Genomic DNA, 21,236 nt, shown 5'->3' on the forward strand with positions numbered 1-21,236 from the left:
TCAGTAAATAAAATATACACCAAACAAAACATACAAATCACATAAACACGATGCATTTTCTTTCATAGGTCGTTTAATTTGATAAAATCCAGCAACTGGAAGACTAGAATAATCAAAAGTTGAAGATTATATTGAATAGACTATCATTTCTACAACTTATAATACCGCATATTGATATTCAGATTTTAAGTCTACATCAAATGAAAGAAAGGTGCTTTATAAATGCGATTAAAGGTACTCCCTATCATTACGATGAACATAATTCATGATAACAATCATGTAAAGGTAAGGTAAAGAAAATGAAAGAAGTAATCCAAGGAGGAGGAGAAGAAGAAGAAGAGGGCAAAAAACGAAAATTAAGCAAGCTACATGCTCTTGATTCCAAAGCGGGCATCTCAAAACAGAGATAGTTATGTAACTGGAAGTTGCTTGTGATTGGCCAGTCATTTCACGGAGCCTCACACATTCTCCGTAGTGGAACGACGCACCATGATATAACCTTTGACCGCTTCAGGCGCGTTCGTGCCACAGCTATCTCTCTTAGTACGCTATGGTTTATTCTTCTTGGAGGAACTCGGCCAGTTGTCGCATGATTTCCTTTTTACGTTCAGTGAAATCGTCGTCATCGACTTCAGTGGCACGTTTTGCTATGGCTGTGGAAAGGCACAGAGATATTCTCCTTATTATCGTTGTTTGGTTAAATTTTGCAAAAATTGACTTGATTATTATTGACTATTTCTGTTAAATAGGGATGACAAATTATTGATATGCAACCATTTGTAATAGTATCTACGTATTACGGATATACGTGTACATATATCATGTCGATTCGCAGTGTGAACATTTGGTGTTTTCTGAGATTTTATTACAATTGTTAAATACCTTTTTAATTCGAATAGTGAATCACGACGACCTAACCATTTGTTTATCAGAATAATTATCTGCTAGAATTGATGTAAAGAATCACCACGAATCAGCACGAATCAGCACGTCATAAGCCTTTTTTAAACGTACCTTGATCGACACATGCGCTAGTTGAAAAGCTGCTTTTATTTAAATCATTTTGGCATGTGACTCTACTCTAATCAATCAGGCTTATGCTATGAATTGTAGCTTATTTTTAAATCAATCTTTTTATAAGATCCAAAATCCAAAGCTTAAAAAAAAAAATTCTTCTTATGGAATATTTAAAATGATGTACTATTGCTAATACACGATCGCAAAGACTCTCAAGAAATCAACCCAAGGGCGATGTTAATAGCCTATTGTATATCCTATAGATAGACATTACGTTCGCATTACTTATTCCGCCATTGTAATGTTCGTACGCTTGAACAGATGATGGACAGGGCCACCGAAAAAAAAAACACTGATTTTGTTTTTCAAAATTGTACCTAAAACTTGATTTCAAACAGAAAAATGCAACAAAAAATCCCGCCCTTCCCCACACTCACTAACATCCAAGTTACAGGCCTGACTCCGTAAACCGTTGGAGGAAAAAAACAGTCGCTGGTTTCTCTTCTTTTAACGTGCAAATGAATGGCAACTGTGGGCAACAAAGGTCCTGAGCGTCCTTAAATTTACCTATTCATTTTTTTAACCGCTGCAGTTTACCGCTGCATCTAAGAACAAGGCCTACGGTTAATTATTCGAAAGTCTTGTTAATCGTGTTGATAATTGTTCAGCTTTATACTTACGTGAGCATCCACCATTTGGGTTCCCCTCATAGTCTTTTCCGCACATGCAGGAATACCCTCCGTCGCTACTCTCACACCCGCCGTGTCCGTCACAGTAGTTGGTTCCTTGGCTGCACCCGGAAAAAGAGTTGTATGTACGGGCTGTGTGTAATATTTATAAAAAAGACGTATGGAAGAGTATATAGTGTGAGATTAATTTATACACTTGAAGAGAAAGAAGAGTCATGAAACTGAATTTCAAAAGAGGCTGTCTGAAAGGTATCACAAAAAAGTTGATTATATTGTAAATAGTAAGTTACGAATGGCAGATCCGGAATTATCTGGCAAGGATGATGTGGGGGGGGGGGGGACAAGAAAAAAAGGGTCATTAGGTTTTTTTGTGTGTCGTTTTGGCGAAAACATTCTATGACAAGCAACAACAAGAAAATCGGCGCCATGAGACCTCTTCTTCATTTCTCTCTTTTTATTGAATTGGTTGGGAGCACGTGCCCCTGTGCACCCCTTGGGTAGGTGGAATAATTGTTGTCTTGCCTCTTTTCATGAAATGACTGCGGCATTATGTTATATCTCCGTAAATCTTACATTCTGAGAAGATGTAATCTTTATCTGTAATGAATATTGTCACAATATTTCATGAAAAGAGGTTTTAAAAAATCCCCAGCTTTATGTGCAAGAGTGAAGCTTTGACTTGCCCTTATATACATGTAATCTACTTACGATAGCAAGAAGAATCTGGACCGCCCACTTGATATGGCGTCTCACACCTGCAGTAGTACGTCCGCCTACTATCTTCGCCTTCAGTACATGTACCATGGTTGTTGCAACTGTTGGTGGCTAAGTCGCATCGCCCCTTGGTGTCGCGACTTTGCATTTGCAGTTCCTCGTCTGTAAGAATACAAAAGACGATTTAACCCAGAGCCATCTAGATGTATAATTTGGCCAACCCGGTTCGAGTTTGGCGATATGGTGAAAATTGCGTTTTGGGGCAAGCACACAACAAAAATATAATACATGCATGTATATGCCATGTTGTGACCAAGCGTCAAGCCACATTGGCCAAACTCTGATCTTACCTACTCGTATTTCCCTGCCCATGCTGTATGACATTAGGGAGGCTCGATGGCTCAGTGGTAGGTTGGTCTTGTAACCGGGAAGTCCCTGGTTCAAAACCAAGTCGATGCACTAGTGCCCTTCGGTAAGGTATTTATCCGCATTACCAAGTTCTTTTAAGAGAAGCCGTCGGTTCCTTGCAGTAGATTGTGACATAGTCATGAACATCTCTCCCGTTAGTCATGTACGAAAATATCATTAATTTATGTTTTTCTCATAAGCTCCGTCTCAGTTGGGATACTACCAAAATTATAGCAAAGATGGCATTTTATTCAAGGTACTCCAAAAAAAATAAGCAGAATGGAGAGTTATCCGTCCCTACATCACGGCCAATTTGACATGCCTGCCCAATACGTATAGTGATAACAACTTTTTAAAGAAATAACGTTGTTATTGTCTGCCCGATTTCGTTTAAACTTTCAGCAATCTGCTTTTCTGATTTTCCGCTTTGTTTCAGAACAATTTGCTATTAAAGGTTGGATTTTCCTTTATTGCGATTAACAAGAAGTCTCTAGGATGGCGTTTTCCTGTCTGTTCCTAAATTTCCCGCATTAATAAATCCAGAATGAATCAATCGAAGAGAATAAAATAAAAAGACAGAGTTAACCTTTATGTGGTGGGACAAAGAATAAAGGAGAAATAGAAGCCAAAAACATTCGTTCTAAGTAAAGATTATATGTAGTTTTCTGGGAAAGTTGACTTTGTATTAGTGTCGTATATCCCTTTCTTTTACTCAATCACGAGTTCAATAATCGAAGAGTGTAAAATAAAATACATACAAGCTTGTCTTACACGATAACAAAGAGTTGAAAAGGTATTTCAAGTAGACCTAGTGATAATGTAAGTAATTAAAAAAGTTGACAATGTAAATGTTTTTAAAGAGGCCGTCAGGCGGATGCAAATACTTACTTTCATTGAGCATTGATTTCAGAGCCATCTGCAGCTTACTCTCTGAAATTCAATCAAATGTGTTGTCTGTTTTATCGTAATATCAGCACATGAGGCAAATGAAATAGATATATTATTACATGGTGGGTGACATAATATCTACATAATTTGCATCTTATCTTACTTCTGTAAGACTTCTTTACGACTTTTTGTTTTAATCAGTATATTTTACGTTAAAAATTTACATGCGAGTAAGACGACTTTACTTCAACTCGCACAAACACACAACAACAAAAAACTCACACGTACACAAACTCACACGCATACGCAAACATAGACGCTTAAGTCAGGCAGTCCATAACCTGCAACCCAATGTGCGACTCCAAGCTCTCCCTTTCTTGATTCTCAGTGCATACCAAGCATACGGATTATCCCGAAACCTGTCAGACTCGAACGCTAGATACACCACACACACACACACACACACACACACACACACACACACACACAGGAATTCATTAATCTCATACAAATCCAAGATGGGTATTCCAAAATTATTTAACTGTAGGATGGCAAAAAGGGTAACTGAAATAAAACTAACCAGGAATAACTTCCTTCCATCTCTTCAGCAGTGAATACATTAGAATTGTGTATGCCTGGCAAAATTGCTCAAATCTAGCCAAAGTATTTAGGCAGATATTTTTGACACATGGAACGAATTGTCCAGTACCGTTCGATTACTAAACTACGGTAAAACGAAGCATTTTTACAAGCTACATGAATATGTGCATTTTTATATAACGACAACGGAATGGTGTAAAGATAAACAACGTTACATACTCAGATTCTCATCGGCGGCTACCATTCCGACGCCGATGACGGCGACCACGAAAGCAAGGTAAAACTTCATCTTGATGTCTTATTCCTGACACAGCGCGAAGCATAAGAGTAATTTCTTCAAGCGACAAACCTTAACAAACTACTCCACTCATCAGGACCGGTCACTCTTTATAGGGGTGCACAAGGACCAATTGGAACGCAATGACAAAGTGCCACGCCCAGTCGACTGCGCGCTCATCCGTCCACCGATTACACTTTCTTTTGGCGCCGGGGGCGAACATTTAACTGTGCGAGTCTTTAGAAATTGGCGTTTGCGTAGGAGGCTTCCTCATATCAATAAAGAAATTACAGATTCACTAAAGTCAAATTGTATTTGTTTGTTGCTTCAAGTTCTGCCCAAAATTTCTGAAAGATGTTTACACAAATGCCACTTTTTGTAGCAGCAGATAGTATTTGATTCTTCGAGGGCTGTGATCTTTAGTTATCTTCTTGCACTTCTTGCAAGTTATTTCCTTCTCTTTTCTAGATTATTTTCCTGGTGCAACGATTAGGAAAACCACTCAACCATCCCTCAAATTCATTTAATCCTATTTTGAAGATATCTTGACCCGGAATCCTAACTTATTATAGCTTAGTAATTGACCGGACCAGTGATTTTTGCGACTGATTACATTGATCACTATGTGCAATAAATCGCCAAAATCAACCACACGATCAATTGCTAAGCTATGGCTAAGCTATACAGGGCCCTGTTGTTCAATATTCAATTCTGTCAAAGTTGAGCCACATTACGAAAGAGGGGTTACATGTCATTCTTTCAAAAGGTTCGTTATTCCGAAAATGAAATAGGGTTTGTAATTTTGAAAGAATTGAATAGGGGTTCCAAAAGTGAACCTTGTATCGTTTTCTGAAATGACACCTTCAGAATAATGCATTCATTGTTCGAAAGTAGGAATCCGTTGGCATGGGAAATTAGTATTTCGGAATTATGAATAATAGTAACCACGGAATAATGAACCTTCGAAAAAACTACAGGGCATCCCGATGAAAATATTTCCGTGCGCAAGCGCTTGAATTGTGAACAGTGGTGAAAAAAGGGAACATTGCAACTCTGCATTTGCTACACAAAAGCAAACTTGTCTGGACAATTATACTTAAAGGGCAAGTCCACTCCAAAAATAACTTTCTTTCAATAGAAGCAGAAAAATCAGACAAACCAATCGAAAAAAAGTTTGAGCAAAATCGGATAACTAATAAGAAAGTTATGAAATTTTAATGACATGAAAAACTTTGTACATCACTAGACATATTGCTAACTCACTCGTGAGTCTGTGACGTCATGTCCTCATTATCCGCTAATTTTTTTTTTTTTTTTTTTTGTAATATTGTTTTATTGTATTCATTCAGTACAAAATATATAACAAACAAACATACAGCTTCATTGATTTACATATATCAAAATATAAAGAAAATTGTACATCTCTCAAAAATACTTAAGATAGTTTAATACACAGTACATAATTTTTACATTGAATTATACTGAACGAATATTATAAATGAAAGAGTTACCTACAGACAGACAGACACACCACACACGCTCACATACTCAGACACACATACAAACTGACATATCTCCCTCCCCCCTTCATTCCAAAGCTCAACAAATCCCCCCTCCCTTCCCGAGCATTCACATCTACATATTTGTTGGAAATCCTGTCTCTTCCTTTTCCTTAAGACCAAATAATATATTTTTAAAAAAAATTAAAAAAAAAAAATGTCTGAGTCTGAGAAAGAAGTATTTGCCTCGCCGTCCTTAACTATGGAAGTTGTCCCATTTTTTGAAGTGAAGTGTTAAAGTGCCTCTCTCCCCCGCTAATTCCTTTTCTTCTTGCCTATTTTCTATAATTCTTTTTTTAATTTCTTGAGGAATTGGGGGTCTATTTTTAGTTGAACTATATTTAAAAATCATATATTTTGTTAAAAGAATAATGTGATTTAACAGTTGTTCTTCTCCCGCATTAGATCTTTTTATCCCGATATGAATTTCTTGCCAATGTAGATTTTTTAACGCTGATAAAGCAAAAAGGTCACCGCAGTCCTTCCAAATATTTGCTACCTTTTCACAGGTAAAAAACAGATGCTCATAGGTTTCTTCGTGTTTATTGCAAAAGGAGCAAAGATTGCTCACTGCATGTTTGAAAGTGTATAGATGCTTATTTGTATAAATTAAATTATATAACATTTTATATTGAAATTCCCTCAGCTTTCTGTCTAGAGTGGATTTTCGGGGTCTTAGGAAAATTGTTCTCGTGTCATTTTCGACCATATTGTATGTACGTTCTAAGTTGCATGTAGCATAAGATTTTTCCGTTCTCATTTTTAACAATATACTATAGATATATTTTGATGTTATGCCTTGCAAAGAGTGAGGGTTTCCGTTAATAATGAATTCTAAACTTAATTCAGTATCCTCACATGGATGTTCATATATATTCAAAAGAGTTTTCCATGAGAATGGAATGCCTTCATATAACTGTTTTATTATATTTATTTCTATGTTGTTTAAACCCATTTTCTTAAATTCTGTGATAGATTTCAATTCACCTTTCCTATCAACAATATGATGTATTTTAAAAACATTTTTCAGAAATAAGTCTTCATGGAAATATATTTGCCCCTGAATGCGGATACATCTATTATTATTCGTAAATAATTTGATTTCTTTTTGAAATTTCGTTCTTAAGCAAAAAGGCTTTTGTCCCCAGCCAAGCCTCCAGCATGCTACGGTAAAAATCTGGTAATGACAGTGCAAGTAAATCTGGCGATACATTACTGAAAAAAATCAATAGGCCGCCATATTTTCTAGTCAGGTATTTAAAATAACGTTTCCAAATCATATTTGAATCTCCTGTTATAAGTCTTTTCATCCACATGACTCTTTGTGTTCGAATAAATAATTGAAAATCTGTCAATTTAAGACCTCCCTTATCGTAATCTAAAAACATAGTACTCCGTTTGATTTTATCTTTTCCATTCCATAAAAAATCAAATATTAACAGTTCAATTTCACGGAATGCCCACGGCGGTACAGGTGTGAGTGATGATACATATACTAATTTTGATAGAACAAAAGTCTTAATTAGTTGAATTTTCCCCATCAAAGTCAAATCTCTTTGTTTCCACCACATAAGCAGCTTTTTAATTTTACTTAAGATTTCTTTGTAATTGATTTTTTCCTGGCTTTCCACGTCTAACGTAAACTGTATCCCTAATATCTTTACAATGTTTACTATCTTACCAAATGGAACTATTACATCTTTATCCGCGTTAGGACCCAACAATAATACAAAGGTTTTGTCTCTATTCATCTTCAATCCAGACATATCTGCAAAACTAGTAAACAATGAGTTTAGTCTATTAAAAGATTCAATATCTTGAACAAACAACGACATGTCATCTGCATAAAGAATTTGTTTAACGTGAATATCATCAAAGGGAATCCCATGAATAGCCGAGTCGCTGCGGATTGCGCGAGCAAGAATCTCAATGCAAAGTAAAAATAAATATGCAGACAAAGGATCACCTTGTCTTACACCTTTCTGAATAGAAAAATATCCAGATGATACGTGTCCATTGAAAACACAACTTTGAGCCTTATTATAAATTATTTTCACCCATTTACAAAATATCGGTCCAAAACCAAAGGCTACTAAGACCTTTTGTAAAAACATGTGTGAAACCGAGTCAAACGCTTTTTCAAAATCTATCGCTAACAAATAAGCAGGTATTTTATTTTGAGTTGTATGAAAGATCATGTCGTCAATTAACCGAATAGCTTCACCTATATTTCTTCCCTTAAGATATCCCACCTGATCAATCCAAATAACTTCTGGTAATACTTTTTTAAGTCTTGTTGAAAGAGCTTTGGTTAAAATCTTGTAGTCCACATTAAGTAAGGAAATGGGTCTGTAGTTTTTAATTTGTAACGGATCTTTGCCTTCTTTATGAATTAAAGTAATTACTGCCTGTTTTTGTGAGTGGGAGAGTTCTCCCTCACAAAAGGATTCATTCAAAGCATCGACCACTACGTCTCCTATTACCGGCCAAAATAATGAATAAAATTCAACACTTAAACCATCGTTACCTGGTGTTTTGTTAAATTTCATTTCTTTTAAAACTGCTATACATTCCCTCTCTGTAACTTTCCCTTCACAAATATCCATAGAGTCTGGATTTAGTTTGGGTAGATCTGTGAAAAAAGCATCACTACAATTGAAATCAACCGTGGAATGCGCATATAGTTTGCTATAAAACTTGTGTATTTCTTTAATTATATCTCTCTGATCAAAACTTATTTTTTCTTCATTTATCATAAGTTTTCTGATTACTGTTTTTCTCTTATTTGATTTCATTAATTGGGTAAAGTAATTAGTATTTGTTTCTCCTCTTTCAAAGTACGATGCTCTAGAACGAATTTTAAGTCCTTCATTAATATAATCATAGCATGCTTTTAATTCTCTTCGTTTCAGTTCTAAAGATGCAATCTTCTCATTATCTACTGCTTTCAAAAGATCGTCTTCAAGGGAGAGTATTTCTATTTCTAGATTCCCAATTTTTTCTTTTCTGAGCTTTGCTTTTTCTTTCGAATATTTTCTGATAAAACTGTTTATTTTCATTTTCAAAAAATCCCATAGAACTCTTTTACTTTCTATTTCTGTTCTATAGTCCTCTTTCAGTTCAATGATTGCGGTTTTCATTAACACGATGAACTTTTCATCTTTACATAAACTATTATTAAATTTCCAATAAGATCCCTTGAATTTGATATCATTCGAAGGTAAATTAAAAAAAGTTTAGTTGTACAGCTGAATGATCAGGAGCTATAGATGATATTATATTGCATTTTGATATTATTTCATCTAGTTTTTCGGATACAAACCAATAATCAAGTCGACTTTGCATTTTAGAGTATTGTGCACCACTTTTTCATTCCAACCTAACACGTATACAAACAGATAATATTGAACGAATACAAAAACGGGCATGTAGAATTATTTTGGGACTTAATTATGAAACATATAATCATGCTCTAGAACTGTGCAATTTGTTAACGTTGGAAGAACGTAGGAATAAACTTTGTTTTGATTTCGCCATTAAATTAGAAAAGCATGATTTGTGTTCGTTATGGCTACCAAGTCAAAGAATTGTTAAATTTGATTTACGAAATGTACAGAAATATTCTCAATTTATTTGTAAAACTAGTCGCTTTAATAACAGCTCTATTCCCTATTTTGTTCGTATCTTAAACGATTATTATTCAAAAAAGTAAGCTTCATATATTTTTGTATATGTTTATGTTTAATGATGTTGCCTATTATGTGTATAAATGTGTCCAGTATTTTTATCCCTTTATATGTCATTAATTTTATTTTATGTCAACATGTATAATGCTCAGTGTATTTTAAATATAATGATGTTTTTACCTTGTACAAATGATCTGCAATTCAGCTTCGGCTGCCAGAACATCATACGAATAAACCCTTATTGAATTGAATTGAAATTGAATGCATAAAAGGATTGATTTGTCTATACGTAAATTGCTTTTTCATTCCATTTCGTACTCTCCAAATATCAATCAAATTTAATCTATCCACAAAAGTTTCAAAGAGTCTACCAAATTTTGAGAGAACCTTTTGTTTAACAGTTCCCATGTAATTCAGGTTAAAATTGCTGATCGTGTTGAAATCACCTCCTATTATTAGCTGATTATTTTTTCTATTAACCGTTGTAAGGGCTTTTTCAAACTCGAGTAAAAAATTAATTTGTTCTATTTCCTTCGAACGAACTGGGAAATATACATTGGCTATTGTAAGCCTTAACCCTTGTATAATGCACTCCATTATGATAAACCTACCGTTATCATCTGCAATTGCATTAATGACTTGAATATCTAGTTTAGAATCAAATAAGAACCCCTTTACTATGACTTGTCCCATGACTAAAATACGAACTACCATTCTATAGTACCTTCCATTCGTCTTCTACTTCCTTGGTGCTATACGTTTCCTGTAAAAACACTATATCCGACCGTTTATCTTTACACCACATCAATATTTTCTGTCTCTTTAATTTTTCTCGAATTCCCTTAACGTTTAGAGAAAGAAAGTTACATACAAAAGATGTACTTATATTATCCATTGATTTTTAAAAATATTTCTGCCCTTTTCGTAATCAAATTTGAACATTGAATATTTAGCGGAGGACGACGAAGCAAAGTAATATATCTATTTCAAGTGATACCTCATGATACGAGAACAATTTACACATTTACCTATGAGACTGCGATTCCCGCAAAAAATGAGAGTAACCCCACCAACACACACAAACAGCATACCCAAACATAATATACATACACATACAACATTACAATCAATAAACAAAAAATCCCCTTAAAAAAAAAATTAAAAAAAACACACACAAAAAAAAAACACACACAAAAAACCTAAACCTTACAATTAAAAGAAAAACTACTCAAGAAAGTATTTATTTCCTGAGTAGTAGCTTTGCAAGACCTTCCCAAGCAAAGACTGCCCACAATTCACCCCCTCCCCCTTCCTTGAAATAAAATAATCAAAGCAAAAACCCGCCAATGTCCAACATACCCATTCCTCTTTTCTTTAACCTGTCAGTATCCGAGTTAATGGCATAAAACGACTTATTGTCACAGCTTCTACTCGACCTTTATAAACAAAGTTATGCTATCAATATATATATATATATATATATATATGTATATTTACAGAAGAAAAAGAAAAAGAAAAAAACAAAAACAAAAACAAAAACAACAACAACAGCTCCATTGTCTGATTTGAAAGTACGAGTCAGATCGAATTTTAAGTTTTGTTAAAGAATAACCTCCATTTTGATAATAGGCGTATGATATATATTTTTTTTTTACCAATATAAATCTTTCTATATAACGATACAACAGAAATGTGCTGTGCTCCTATTCGAAGGTTCAGTATTGTAGTTAATTCGTCGAACTATCAATGTCTATATTAAGAAGGCATGATATTTGTCAAGGGACTACCACCTTAAATACCTAATGAGCACTTGTTATTCTTGAGTAATAATATTGTTAACATTCAAACACCTTTCTGCAGATAGACACAGCACGTATTAAATCGTAATACTCTTTGTCATACGATAAGTTCACTATGTGACTAGAAGAAAAAAGAAAGAAAAAAAAATCTATTTGGTTCAACAACTCATTCAAAGGTAGTATGCATGTGGCAATACTATAAAGACCTTGCCTTGTCAATTGACACACCCTTCGTCTGACCATCGTGACCTTCGTCAACCCTAACCCACTTGTGCAACAACAAAACATTTCAAAAAGAACATGTGAACATTAATTATTTTCTCTATATCAATAATATAGATTTCCTATTTTCCCCCTAAGAATTTCTTTACACCAGCATCCAAGTTAGATCGATAATAATATGTTGTTGTGTGGATGCACTAATATAGAGTAATTTTGTTCCAGTTTAATCATGAAAAGTGTGAATTTTGATAAATTATTTATAGAAAAAATCAATAATTATCGATTTGATTATTTCTCGTTTATCCTTACTAGGCTATGTCCCATTTGCAGGCCAAAAAATAAAAAGGTTCAATTCCAATGGAATTTGAAAGATAATACTAAGATAATACTACTTGAAAATGTCTTTAAGTGGGAAAATAACGACGTATTTATGGAGTTTTCGGGGTCAGAGAATCTGGATATCATGTTCTTTTACCAATTTGAGGTTTACTTGGGGATGTCATGCTGGTCATATTGGTCAAACCTAAAATGGCTGCCACCTTTGAGTAAAAGGTCAGGTGTAGTTCCAAAAGGAAAAGGGCTAGTATGATAAAATGTTATATAGTAAGGGGGTTTTCGGGGTCAGAGAATCTGATTATGATGTTGCTTGTATAATAATAATAATAATAATAATGTTCAATTCTTATATAGCGCATATTACAAAATTGTCTCTATGCGCTTAGATACGAGAGAAGAGAGAGAGAAGAGAGAAAAGACATGAAGAATATTGAGCTTTCACCTTTGAGCAATTACAATTATCAAATCAATTACAAAATTCACATGTTTACTACATAAATTTAAATTTAAGACTGGCATGATCGAAACAGATATGTTTTTAAGTCGGATTTAAACTGATGTAGTGAAGGACAACGTTTTAGAGACTCTGGAAGATTGTTCCATAGTTTTGGTATGGCATACTGGAAAGCACGGTGCCCATATGTTTTGGTGGATGTGACTAAAGGTGTGAATGTATGTTTTGAAGATGAACGGAGATTGCGAGTTGGTAGATGACTTGAAATAATATTTTGCAAATACATGGGAGTATCATTGTGTTTACATTTATATGCAATTGTTAAGAGTTTAAAGCTGATTCTATCTCTTACAGGTAACCAATGTAAATCATATAACACGGGAGTAATGTGATCTCGTTTACGTTTACGTGAGACAATTCTAGCTGCATCAATTCTAGCTGCATCAATTCTACCTGTATCAATTACAGGTCTCCTAGGGGCTGTCATGCTGGCCATATTGGCCAAATAAAAAATGGCCGCCATCCGAGTTAAAGGTCAATCGTCGTTCCAAAAGGAAAAAGACCAGTATGATAAAAGTTGATAAATTCATGGGGTTTCCGGAGTCGGATAATCTGATTATGATGTTCTTTTAAGACTTTTATCAATTTTATGTCACCATCCTGTCCTAAGGCTAAAATGAAGTCCATTTCCTGGTTGAGGAAGATGAGAAAAGATGCGCCAAATTCATACTTTAGTGGGTATAAATCTTGGCCTGCGCCCATATGTTTCATCAACATGCAAACTTTCCTCTGTGAAATGCATAATAAATTCGTTTTCGAGGATTGACAAGGAAAATAGATAAACAGTAGAAACAGACCATGGATAAAGAAATAAACAGCTTGTTCGATTTGTTTTGAAGCATTATATTCAAAGACCCGAAACAGCTTTATCTTTATTATCCATATAAATAACGTCTATAATCACTCTCAGATGGGAGATAATACCAATACGAAATGCAGTAAGCAACGTCTAGACATAAAGGTCGAATCTCAACTTTATTTTTCTCATTCTTCTTTACATTTCGAAGCGTTGCATGGGATCTTAATCCTGTTTTTTCTACATACATCAATGCCCACATTTAAGCATACTTTGAATCTGGTCACGCTTCGAAAAGTTCGTGGCCTAGTATTTTGCTTCTGTTGATGATCAAAAAGAGAAAGCACCCTTTATAGATCAGGGACAGTGTGATCAAAGCACAAAGTAGGAGCAGTGTAATTTAAATATCAAGGGATGGATTAGAGTTTATTTCTAAAATGAAATGAAAGGGCTATTTTATTTTCAAGAGTCCTTTCACTTCATTTAAGAAATAACCTCTCTTTATATCTTAGAGACACTTTCTCTTGAAAGTCAAATAAACTCGAGAGCATCCTGGGGCTCCGCCCCGGAACCCCCGGTAGGGGCTCTTCCAGGCCCCTAAAGCTGTGCCATAGTGTACGGATCAATTAGAAAGCAATATAAGCCCAATAAATAATTTGTATATACATATGTTTATACATACATCCATATATGTATTAAAAAAATAGATAAACAGTAGAAACAGACCATGAATAAAGAAATAAACAGCTTGTTCGATTTGTTTTGAAGCATTCTCTTTAAAAACCCGGACAGCTTTATCTTTATTATCCATATAAATAACGTCTATAATCACTCTCAGATGGGAGATAATACCAATACGAAATGCAGTAAGCAACGTCTAGACATAAAGGTCGAATCTCAACTTTATTTTTCTCATTCTTCTTTACATTTCGAAGCGTTGCATGGGATCTTAATCCTGTTTTTTCTACATACATCAATGCCCACATTTAAGCATACTTTGAATCTGGTCACGCTTCGAAAAGTTCGTGGCCTAGCATTTTGCTTCTGTTGATGATCAAATAGAGAAAGCACCCTTTATAGATCAGGGACAGTGTGAACAAAGCACAAAGTAGGAGCAGTGCAATTTAAATATCAAGGGATGGATTAGAGTTTATTTCTAAAATGAAATGAAAGGGCTATTTTATTTTCAAGAGTCCTTTCACTTCATTTAAGATATAACCTCTCTTTATATCTTAAAGACACTTTCTCTTAAAAGTCAAACAAACTCGAGAGCATCCTGGGGCTCCGCCCCGGAACCCCCGGTAGGGGCTCTTCCAGGCCCCTAAAGCTGTGCCATAGTGTACGGATCAATTAGAAAGCAATATAAGCCCAATAAATAATTTGTATATACATACGTTTATACATACATACATACATACATACATTATGTATGAAAAATAGATAAACAGTAGAAACAGACCATGAATAAAGAAATAAACAGCTTGTTCGATTTGTTTTGAAGCATTATATTCAAAGACCCGAAACAACTTTATCTTTATTATCCATATAAATAACGTCTATAACCACTCTCAGATGGGAGATAATACAATACGAAATGCAGTAAGCAACGTCTAGACATAAAGGTCGAATCTCAACTTTATTTTTCTCATTCTTCTTTACATTTCGAAGCGTTGCATGGGATCTTAATCCTGTTTGTTTTTTACAAACATCAATGCCCCCATTTAAGCATACTTTGAATCTGGTCACGTTTCGAAAAGTTCGTGGCCTAGCATTTTGCTTCTGTTGATGATCAAATAGAGAAAGCACCCTTTATAGATCAGGGACAGTGTAAACAAAGCACAAAGTAGGAGCAGTGCAATTTAAATATCAAGGGATGGATTAGAGTTTATTTCTAAAATGAAATGAAAGGGCTATTTTATTTTCGAGAGTCCTTTCACTTCATTTAAGAAATAACCTCTCTCTATATCTTAGAGACACTTTCTCTTGAAAGTCAAATAAACTCGAGAGCATCCTTGGGCTCGGCCCCGGAACCCCTGGTAGGGGCTCTTCCAGGCCCCTAAAGCTGTGCCATATTGTACGGATCCATTAGAAATCAAAATAACCCCAATAAATATATATATATATAGTTCTCCTATGCAAACTTCCTCTGTGAAATGCATAATAAATTCGTTTACGAGGGTTGGCAATGAAAATAGATAAACAGTAGAAACAGACCATGAATAAATAAATAAACAGCTTGTTCGATTTGTTTTGAAGCATTATATTTAAAAAACCCGGACAGCTTTATCTTTATTATCCATAAAAAATAACGTCTATAATCACTCTGAGATGGAATAAAATACCAATACGAATTGCATTATGCAACGTCTAGACATAAAGGTCGAGTCCCTGGGGACTTGGATCACAATAATGCCGATAAAACTTTACCGATGACCATAGAAATGCCTATTATTATTATTTATTATTCCAAGTAAAGTTTATTATAAAGCACCAATTTCGACATTCAGAAATGATTTTCGGTGACTGATGTGTCAGATGTGATCATTCACAAAGGAAAGACCAGCACACAAACAAATTACAGTTCCTCTCTCAGCTCTCTTTATGTTCATGTGACCTTTGTAAAAGTTCGTTCCCGATTTTGGCGCATGCGGAGTGTGCAATTACGAACTCGCTTATTGATAAAATAACATCATAATCAGATTATCCGACCCCGGAAACCCCATGAATTCAACTTTTATCATACTGGTCCTTTTTTTCTTTTGAAACTACGCTTGACCTTTAACTCGGATGGCGGCCATTTTTTTATTTGGCCAATATGACCAGCATGACAGCCCCGAGGAGACCTCAAATCGGTACAAGCACATCATAATCAGATTCTCTGACCCCGAATTCCCCCTCAATATATAAACTTTTATTTTACTAGCCCATTTCCTACGAAACTACACATGACCTGTAACTATCAGATGGCGGCTATTTGGGATTTAATCAATATGACCAGTATGGCAGCCCCAAGGAGACCTCAAATCGATGAAAGAACATCATAATCAGATTCTCTGACCCAGAAAACCCCAGAAATATATAAACTTTTATCATACTGGCCCATTTCCTTTCATAACTACACTTGACCTGTAACTCAGATGGCGGCCGTTTTGGATTTGACCAATATGACCATTAAGGCAGCCCCAAGGAGACCTAAAATGAATGAAAGAACATCATAATCAGATTCTCTGACCCCCAAAACCCTATAAATATATAAACTATTATCATACAAGCGCTTTTCCTTTTGGAACTACTCTTGACCTTTAACTCAGAAGGCGGTCATTTTGGATTTGCCCAATATGGCAGTCCCAGAGAGCGCCCTTCTTGGCGTCCGGCAGAAATCGTAATAGTATGGTATAATCTACCTCTGTGCCAAATTTGGTGCTTTTAGAAGAATCTGCACCAAAATATCCCTAACAGCCCCCACTATAGGCCGTATTATGAATAGCGACACTAACTCTATATTATGAATAGCGACCCTCATTTCGTATTATGAATAGTGACCCTCTACTCTTATTATGAATAGTGAACCTCATTTCGTATTATGAATAGCGACCCTCTATTCCTATTATGAATAGCGACCCTCATTTCGTGTTATGAATAGCGAATCTCTACTCCTATTATGAATAGCGACCTTCATTACGTATTATATACCTCACTTAAGAAATCCAGCCATCTGATTGATTCATAAACTTTAACTGTTCCTGTAAAATTCCCGGTAACCATGGTTAAAACAGTTCTAAAATCCCAATAACCATGGTTACCGGGAAAATAGGTCAGTCTCCATGGTTACCCCATAGGTTTACATGTTAAAAAATGGTCTGAGCGATCGAGGATACCGTACGTGTGCGAAGAATTGGTCGGTAATTTCAATACAATTGAATCTCGATCGATCTTACCGACAATTTTATCTTGCATTGTTGACATGAAGACGAAAATAAACTTCCAAAAAAAAAAAAAAAAACATCTGCCGATAGATCTTGATCTAAGTTCGTGCCAATATGCATTGCAAAAGTAAAAGGAGGGCCCGTTTAATGGAGCAGCGGCGAAGCATCCACCACGCGAAGCCGTTTTCAATCTATTTTAATATATATATTAGAGAAAACTGCTACATATGGTGACAGAGCGCGATGGCCGAGCGGTTTAAGGCGCTGATTTTAGTTACATCACCTTTTGTACGCAAGAGATCGAATCCCATCTTCGACAAAAGTTTTTTTATTTTTATTTTTTATTTTTTAGTCTATTTTTTTTTGGCATATAAAAGTATTAATGACTGCTTTAATATTCGAGAAATAGTTGTTTTTATACGCTCTCGGGAAGGTTACAATTGGGCTATTGCCCTCGGCACGCCTCGGGTAATAGCCCAATTCTAACCTTCCCTTGAGCGTATAAAAACAACTATTTCTCTCAAAGCAGTCATTAATACTATATTATGAATAGCGACCCTCATTTCGTATTATGAATAGCGAACCTCATTTCGTATTATGAATAGCGAACCTCATTTCGAATTATGAATAGTGACCCTATTATGTATAGCGACCCTCTATTCCTATTATGAATAGCGACCCTCTATTCCTATTATGAATAGCGACCCTCATTTCGTATTATGAATAGCGAATCTCTACTTCTATTATGAACAGTGACCCTCTACTCCTATTATGAATAGCGACCTACATTCCGTATTATGAATAGCTACCCTCATTTCGTATTATGAATAGCGACCCTCATTTCGTATTATGAATAGTGACCCTATTATGAATAGCGACCCTCGCTTCGTATTATGAATAGCGAACCTCTACTCCTATTATGAATAGCGAATCTCTACTCCTATTATGAATAGCTACCCTCTACTCCTATTATGAATAGCGACCCTCATTTTGTATTATGAATAGCGACCCTCTACTCCTATTATGAATAGCGTACCTCATTTCGTATTATGAATAGTGACCCTATTATGAATAGCGACCCTCTATTCCTATTATGAATAGCGACCGTCGTTTCGTATTATGAATAGCGAATCTCTACTTCTGTTATGAATAGCGACCCTCCACTCCTTTTATTTAATTTTTTCTCTTTTCCTCATACGAGGCACTTTATTACTTTATATCATTTTAACAACATTGCATATAGAGTTTAATTACAATATATATATATATATTCACAATCAACAAACTGATATAATAAAATAGGGGAAACATAAGGAAAGTGGAAGGGAAAGATCAAGGCATGAATATAAATGCGTTAAAGGTTCAACTACGATATTGAACGTTTTCAAATACATCACTAACTTTACAGACTCCGTTTTCATTCTTTTTTTTTTAAATAAAACATTTCGTTCATGTTTGATATAACTGTTATACCACAGAATTTCATTACATATGTCTCTTACATTCAGGAAATGAACATATCTTAATTCGCACCAGTATGTGAGTAAGTTAGCATAGAATATTGGTAACTTATACATCTTACATAGCGAGAACATGTCTTTGCTTGAGCAGTTTACTTTCAAAATTAATGGTATGTCTTGAATAAAACTGATCCAATATCTGAAAAGTATTCTCCATTGCGACTTACCTCCTTTCATATATTTTGAAAACCAAGATAATTGCAATGATTGGAATTTGGTTTGGATATCTACCATGTTTAAACCCCAACCCTCTGCAGCACGAGTAACAACCGCTATTTTTACTTTTTCCCTTTTTGATCCCCAAAGAAAGATATAAATTAATCTGTTTAGGTTGACAACAAACTTTTGTGGAATTGGTAAACATGTCGCAATATATACAAATTGGGAAGCAATAAGCGTTTTTATAATTGTTATTTTCCCATAGTATGTCAGGTTCCTCATTTTCCAAACTCTCAGCAACGAATTTACTTTCTCCAGTTTCTTTCATGAATAGCGACCCTCATTTCATATGATGAATAGCGAACCTCTTCTCGTATTATGAATAGTGACCCTATTATGAATAGCGACCCTCATTTCATATAATGAATAGCGACCCTCATTTCGTATTATGAATAGCGAATCCCTACTTCTATTATGGATAGCGACCCTCTACTCCTATTATGAATAGCGACCCTCATTTCGTATTATGAATAGCGACCCTCTATTCCTATTATGGATAGCGACCCTCATTTCATATTATGAATAGCGAACCTCTTCTCGTATTATGAATAGCGACCCTCTATTCTTATTATGGATAGCGACCCTCATTTCATATTATGAATAGCGAACCTCTCCTCGTATTATGAATAGCGAACCTCTACTCCTATTATGAATAGCGACCCTTATGAATAATAAACTTCATGAATAGAGACCCTCATCACGCATTATGAATAGTGACCCTCATTTCGTATTATGAATAGCGACCTTCTTCTCCTATTATGAATAGCGACCCTTACGAATAACGACCCCGATTTTGCATTATGAATAGCGACCCTCTTCCCATATTATGAATACCGACCCTCTTCCCTGATTATGAATAGCGATCCTTAAGAATAATGAACCTTATGAATAATGACCCTTTTCTCAAATTATGAAAAGCGGTCCTTATGAATAGCGGTCCTTATGAATAAAGGACCTTATGAAAAGCGGACCTTATGAATAGCGGGCCTTATGAATAGCGACATTGACCCTCTCAGAAGGGTCAATGTCGCGGGGGGGGGTACTCACATATTAAGACATACGGGGGTGTGCCACTCTAATGGGTCACTTTTTCACAGAAAATCCCTAAACATGGGGCCCATTTTTAATAAAAAATATACCTGAACATGGGTCCGTTTTTCAAAATTCCAATTTTCGAAATTGCGAAATATGGGCTCTACTTTGAGACCCCCCCCCCCCCCCAATGGGTAGGGGTTTCGGGGCTTCAGCGGCAAACCCCCGTCCAAGAGAATTTACCTAGAGTTTAGAGTTGCATAATTAGCTACTAGACAGACTATAGAGCCTAAGTTATAAAACGGCTTTGTAAAAATAAAAAAGGCTTCGTTTCAAGGTACAACAGTTTCTACCAGGTTGTGTATTACTAAAGAAAGTGTATTCACAATACACCTGTGCAATTAGATATGGATTATCGGATATCTGGTAGCAAAATTATTGTCATCACATGTGTATACTAGAGGCACTTAATTGCTTACCCAGAAAACTCAATAAAAAGAAGCTAATAGCAGAGACGAATGTAATTGCAAGTGGAATGTTTGGGGGAGCCATTTAAAGAAGAGTGATCTTTTATTAAACCTATAGGTTTGTTATTAGTCACTGAGGTTGAAATCACAGCTCAGACATTTTGAAAGGTTTTCCTCATCCGTAGGCGATATTCTTGCATAATCTTGTATAATGAAATACACACATAGAAAATACCAAAATACACCCTCCCCCCCCCCCCTTCGTACGTGCCTGTCTGAAACTATTGGCGCTCCACTCTTACTTCTAATTACAAACTACTCTAAAAAAAAAGCAGAAAATCGGGGAACCATATTGGTGAAAGGTTGAACGAAATCGGATAACAAAATAATGATTTTTTTTCTTCTTCAAATTCTAATCTCTATACGTATTGGAATTTCAAATTGGTTGAATGGACAATACCACTCTGACGTAGTGCCGGACAAGTTTTTGAATTTTGTTTTCTTCTTCTAACATACAAAATGACATCACTGATTGATTGGTCCGTCTTTCCCCTCGTAACTGTTTAA

At 35.3% G+C, this 21,236-nt stretch overlaps 1 protein-coding gene across 1 annotated transcript; it reads right to left on the reverse strand.

Annotated features, from left to right (window-relative positions):
- Nucleotides 1-55: 55 nt before the first annotated feature.
- On the reverse strand, nucleotides 56-4,686 carry LOC105442609 (fibropellin-2). The gene is made up of 5 exons (XM_030985758.1): nucleotides 4,536-4,686; nucleotides 3,717-3,758; nucleotides 2,415-2,582; nucleotides 1,698-1,838; nucleotides 56-653 (listed from the first exon to the last, which is right to left on the reverse strand). The coding sequence occupies exons 1-5, from the start codon at nucleotides 4,603-4,605 to the stop codon at nucleotides 556-558; spliced, it is 519 nt and encodes a 172-aa protein (XP_030841618.1). The 5' UTR covers nucleotides 4,606-4,686; the 3' UTR covers nucleotides 56-555.
- Nucleotides 4,687-21,236: the final 16,550 nt, after the last annotated feature.

Source organism: Strongylocentrotus purpuratus, unplaced genomic scaffold (genome assembly GCF_000002235.5).
Source record: "Strongylocentrotus purpuratus isolate Spur 01 unplaced genomic scaffold, Spur_5.0 spur5_scaffold_15, whole genome shotgun sequence".
NCBI lineage: Eukaryota > Metazoa > Echinodermata > Echinoidea > Camarodonta > Strongylocentrotidae > Strongylocentrotus > Strongylocentrotus purpuratus.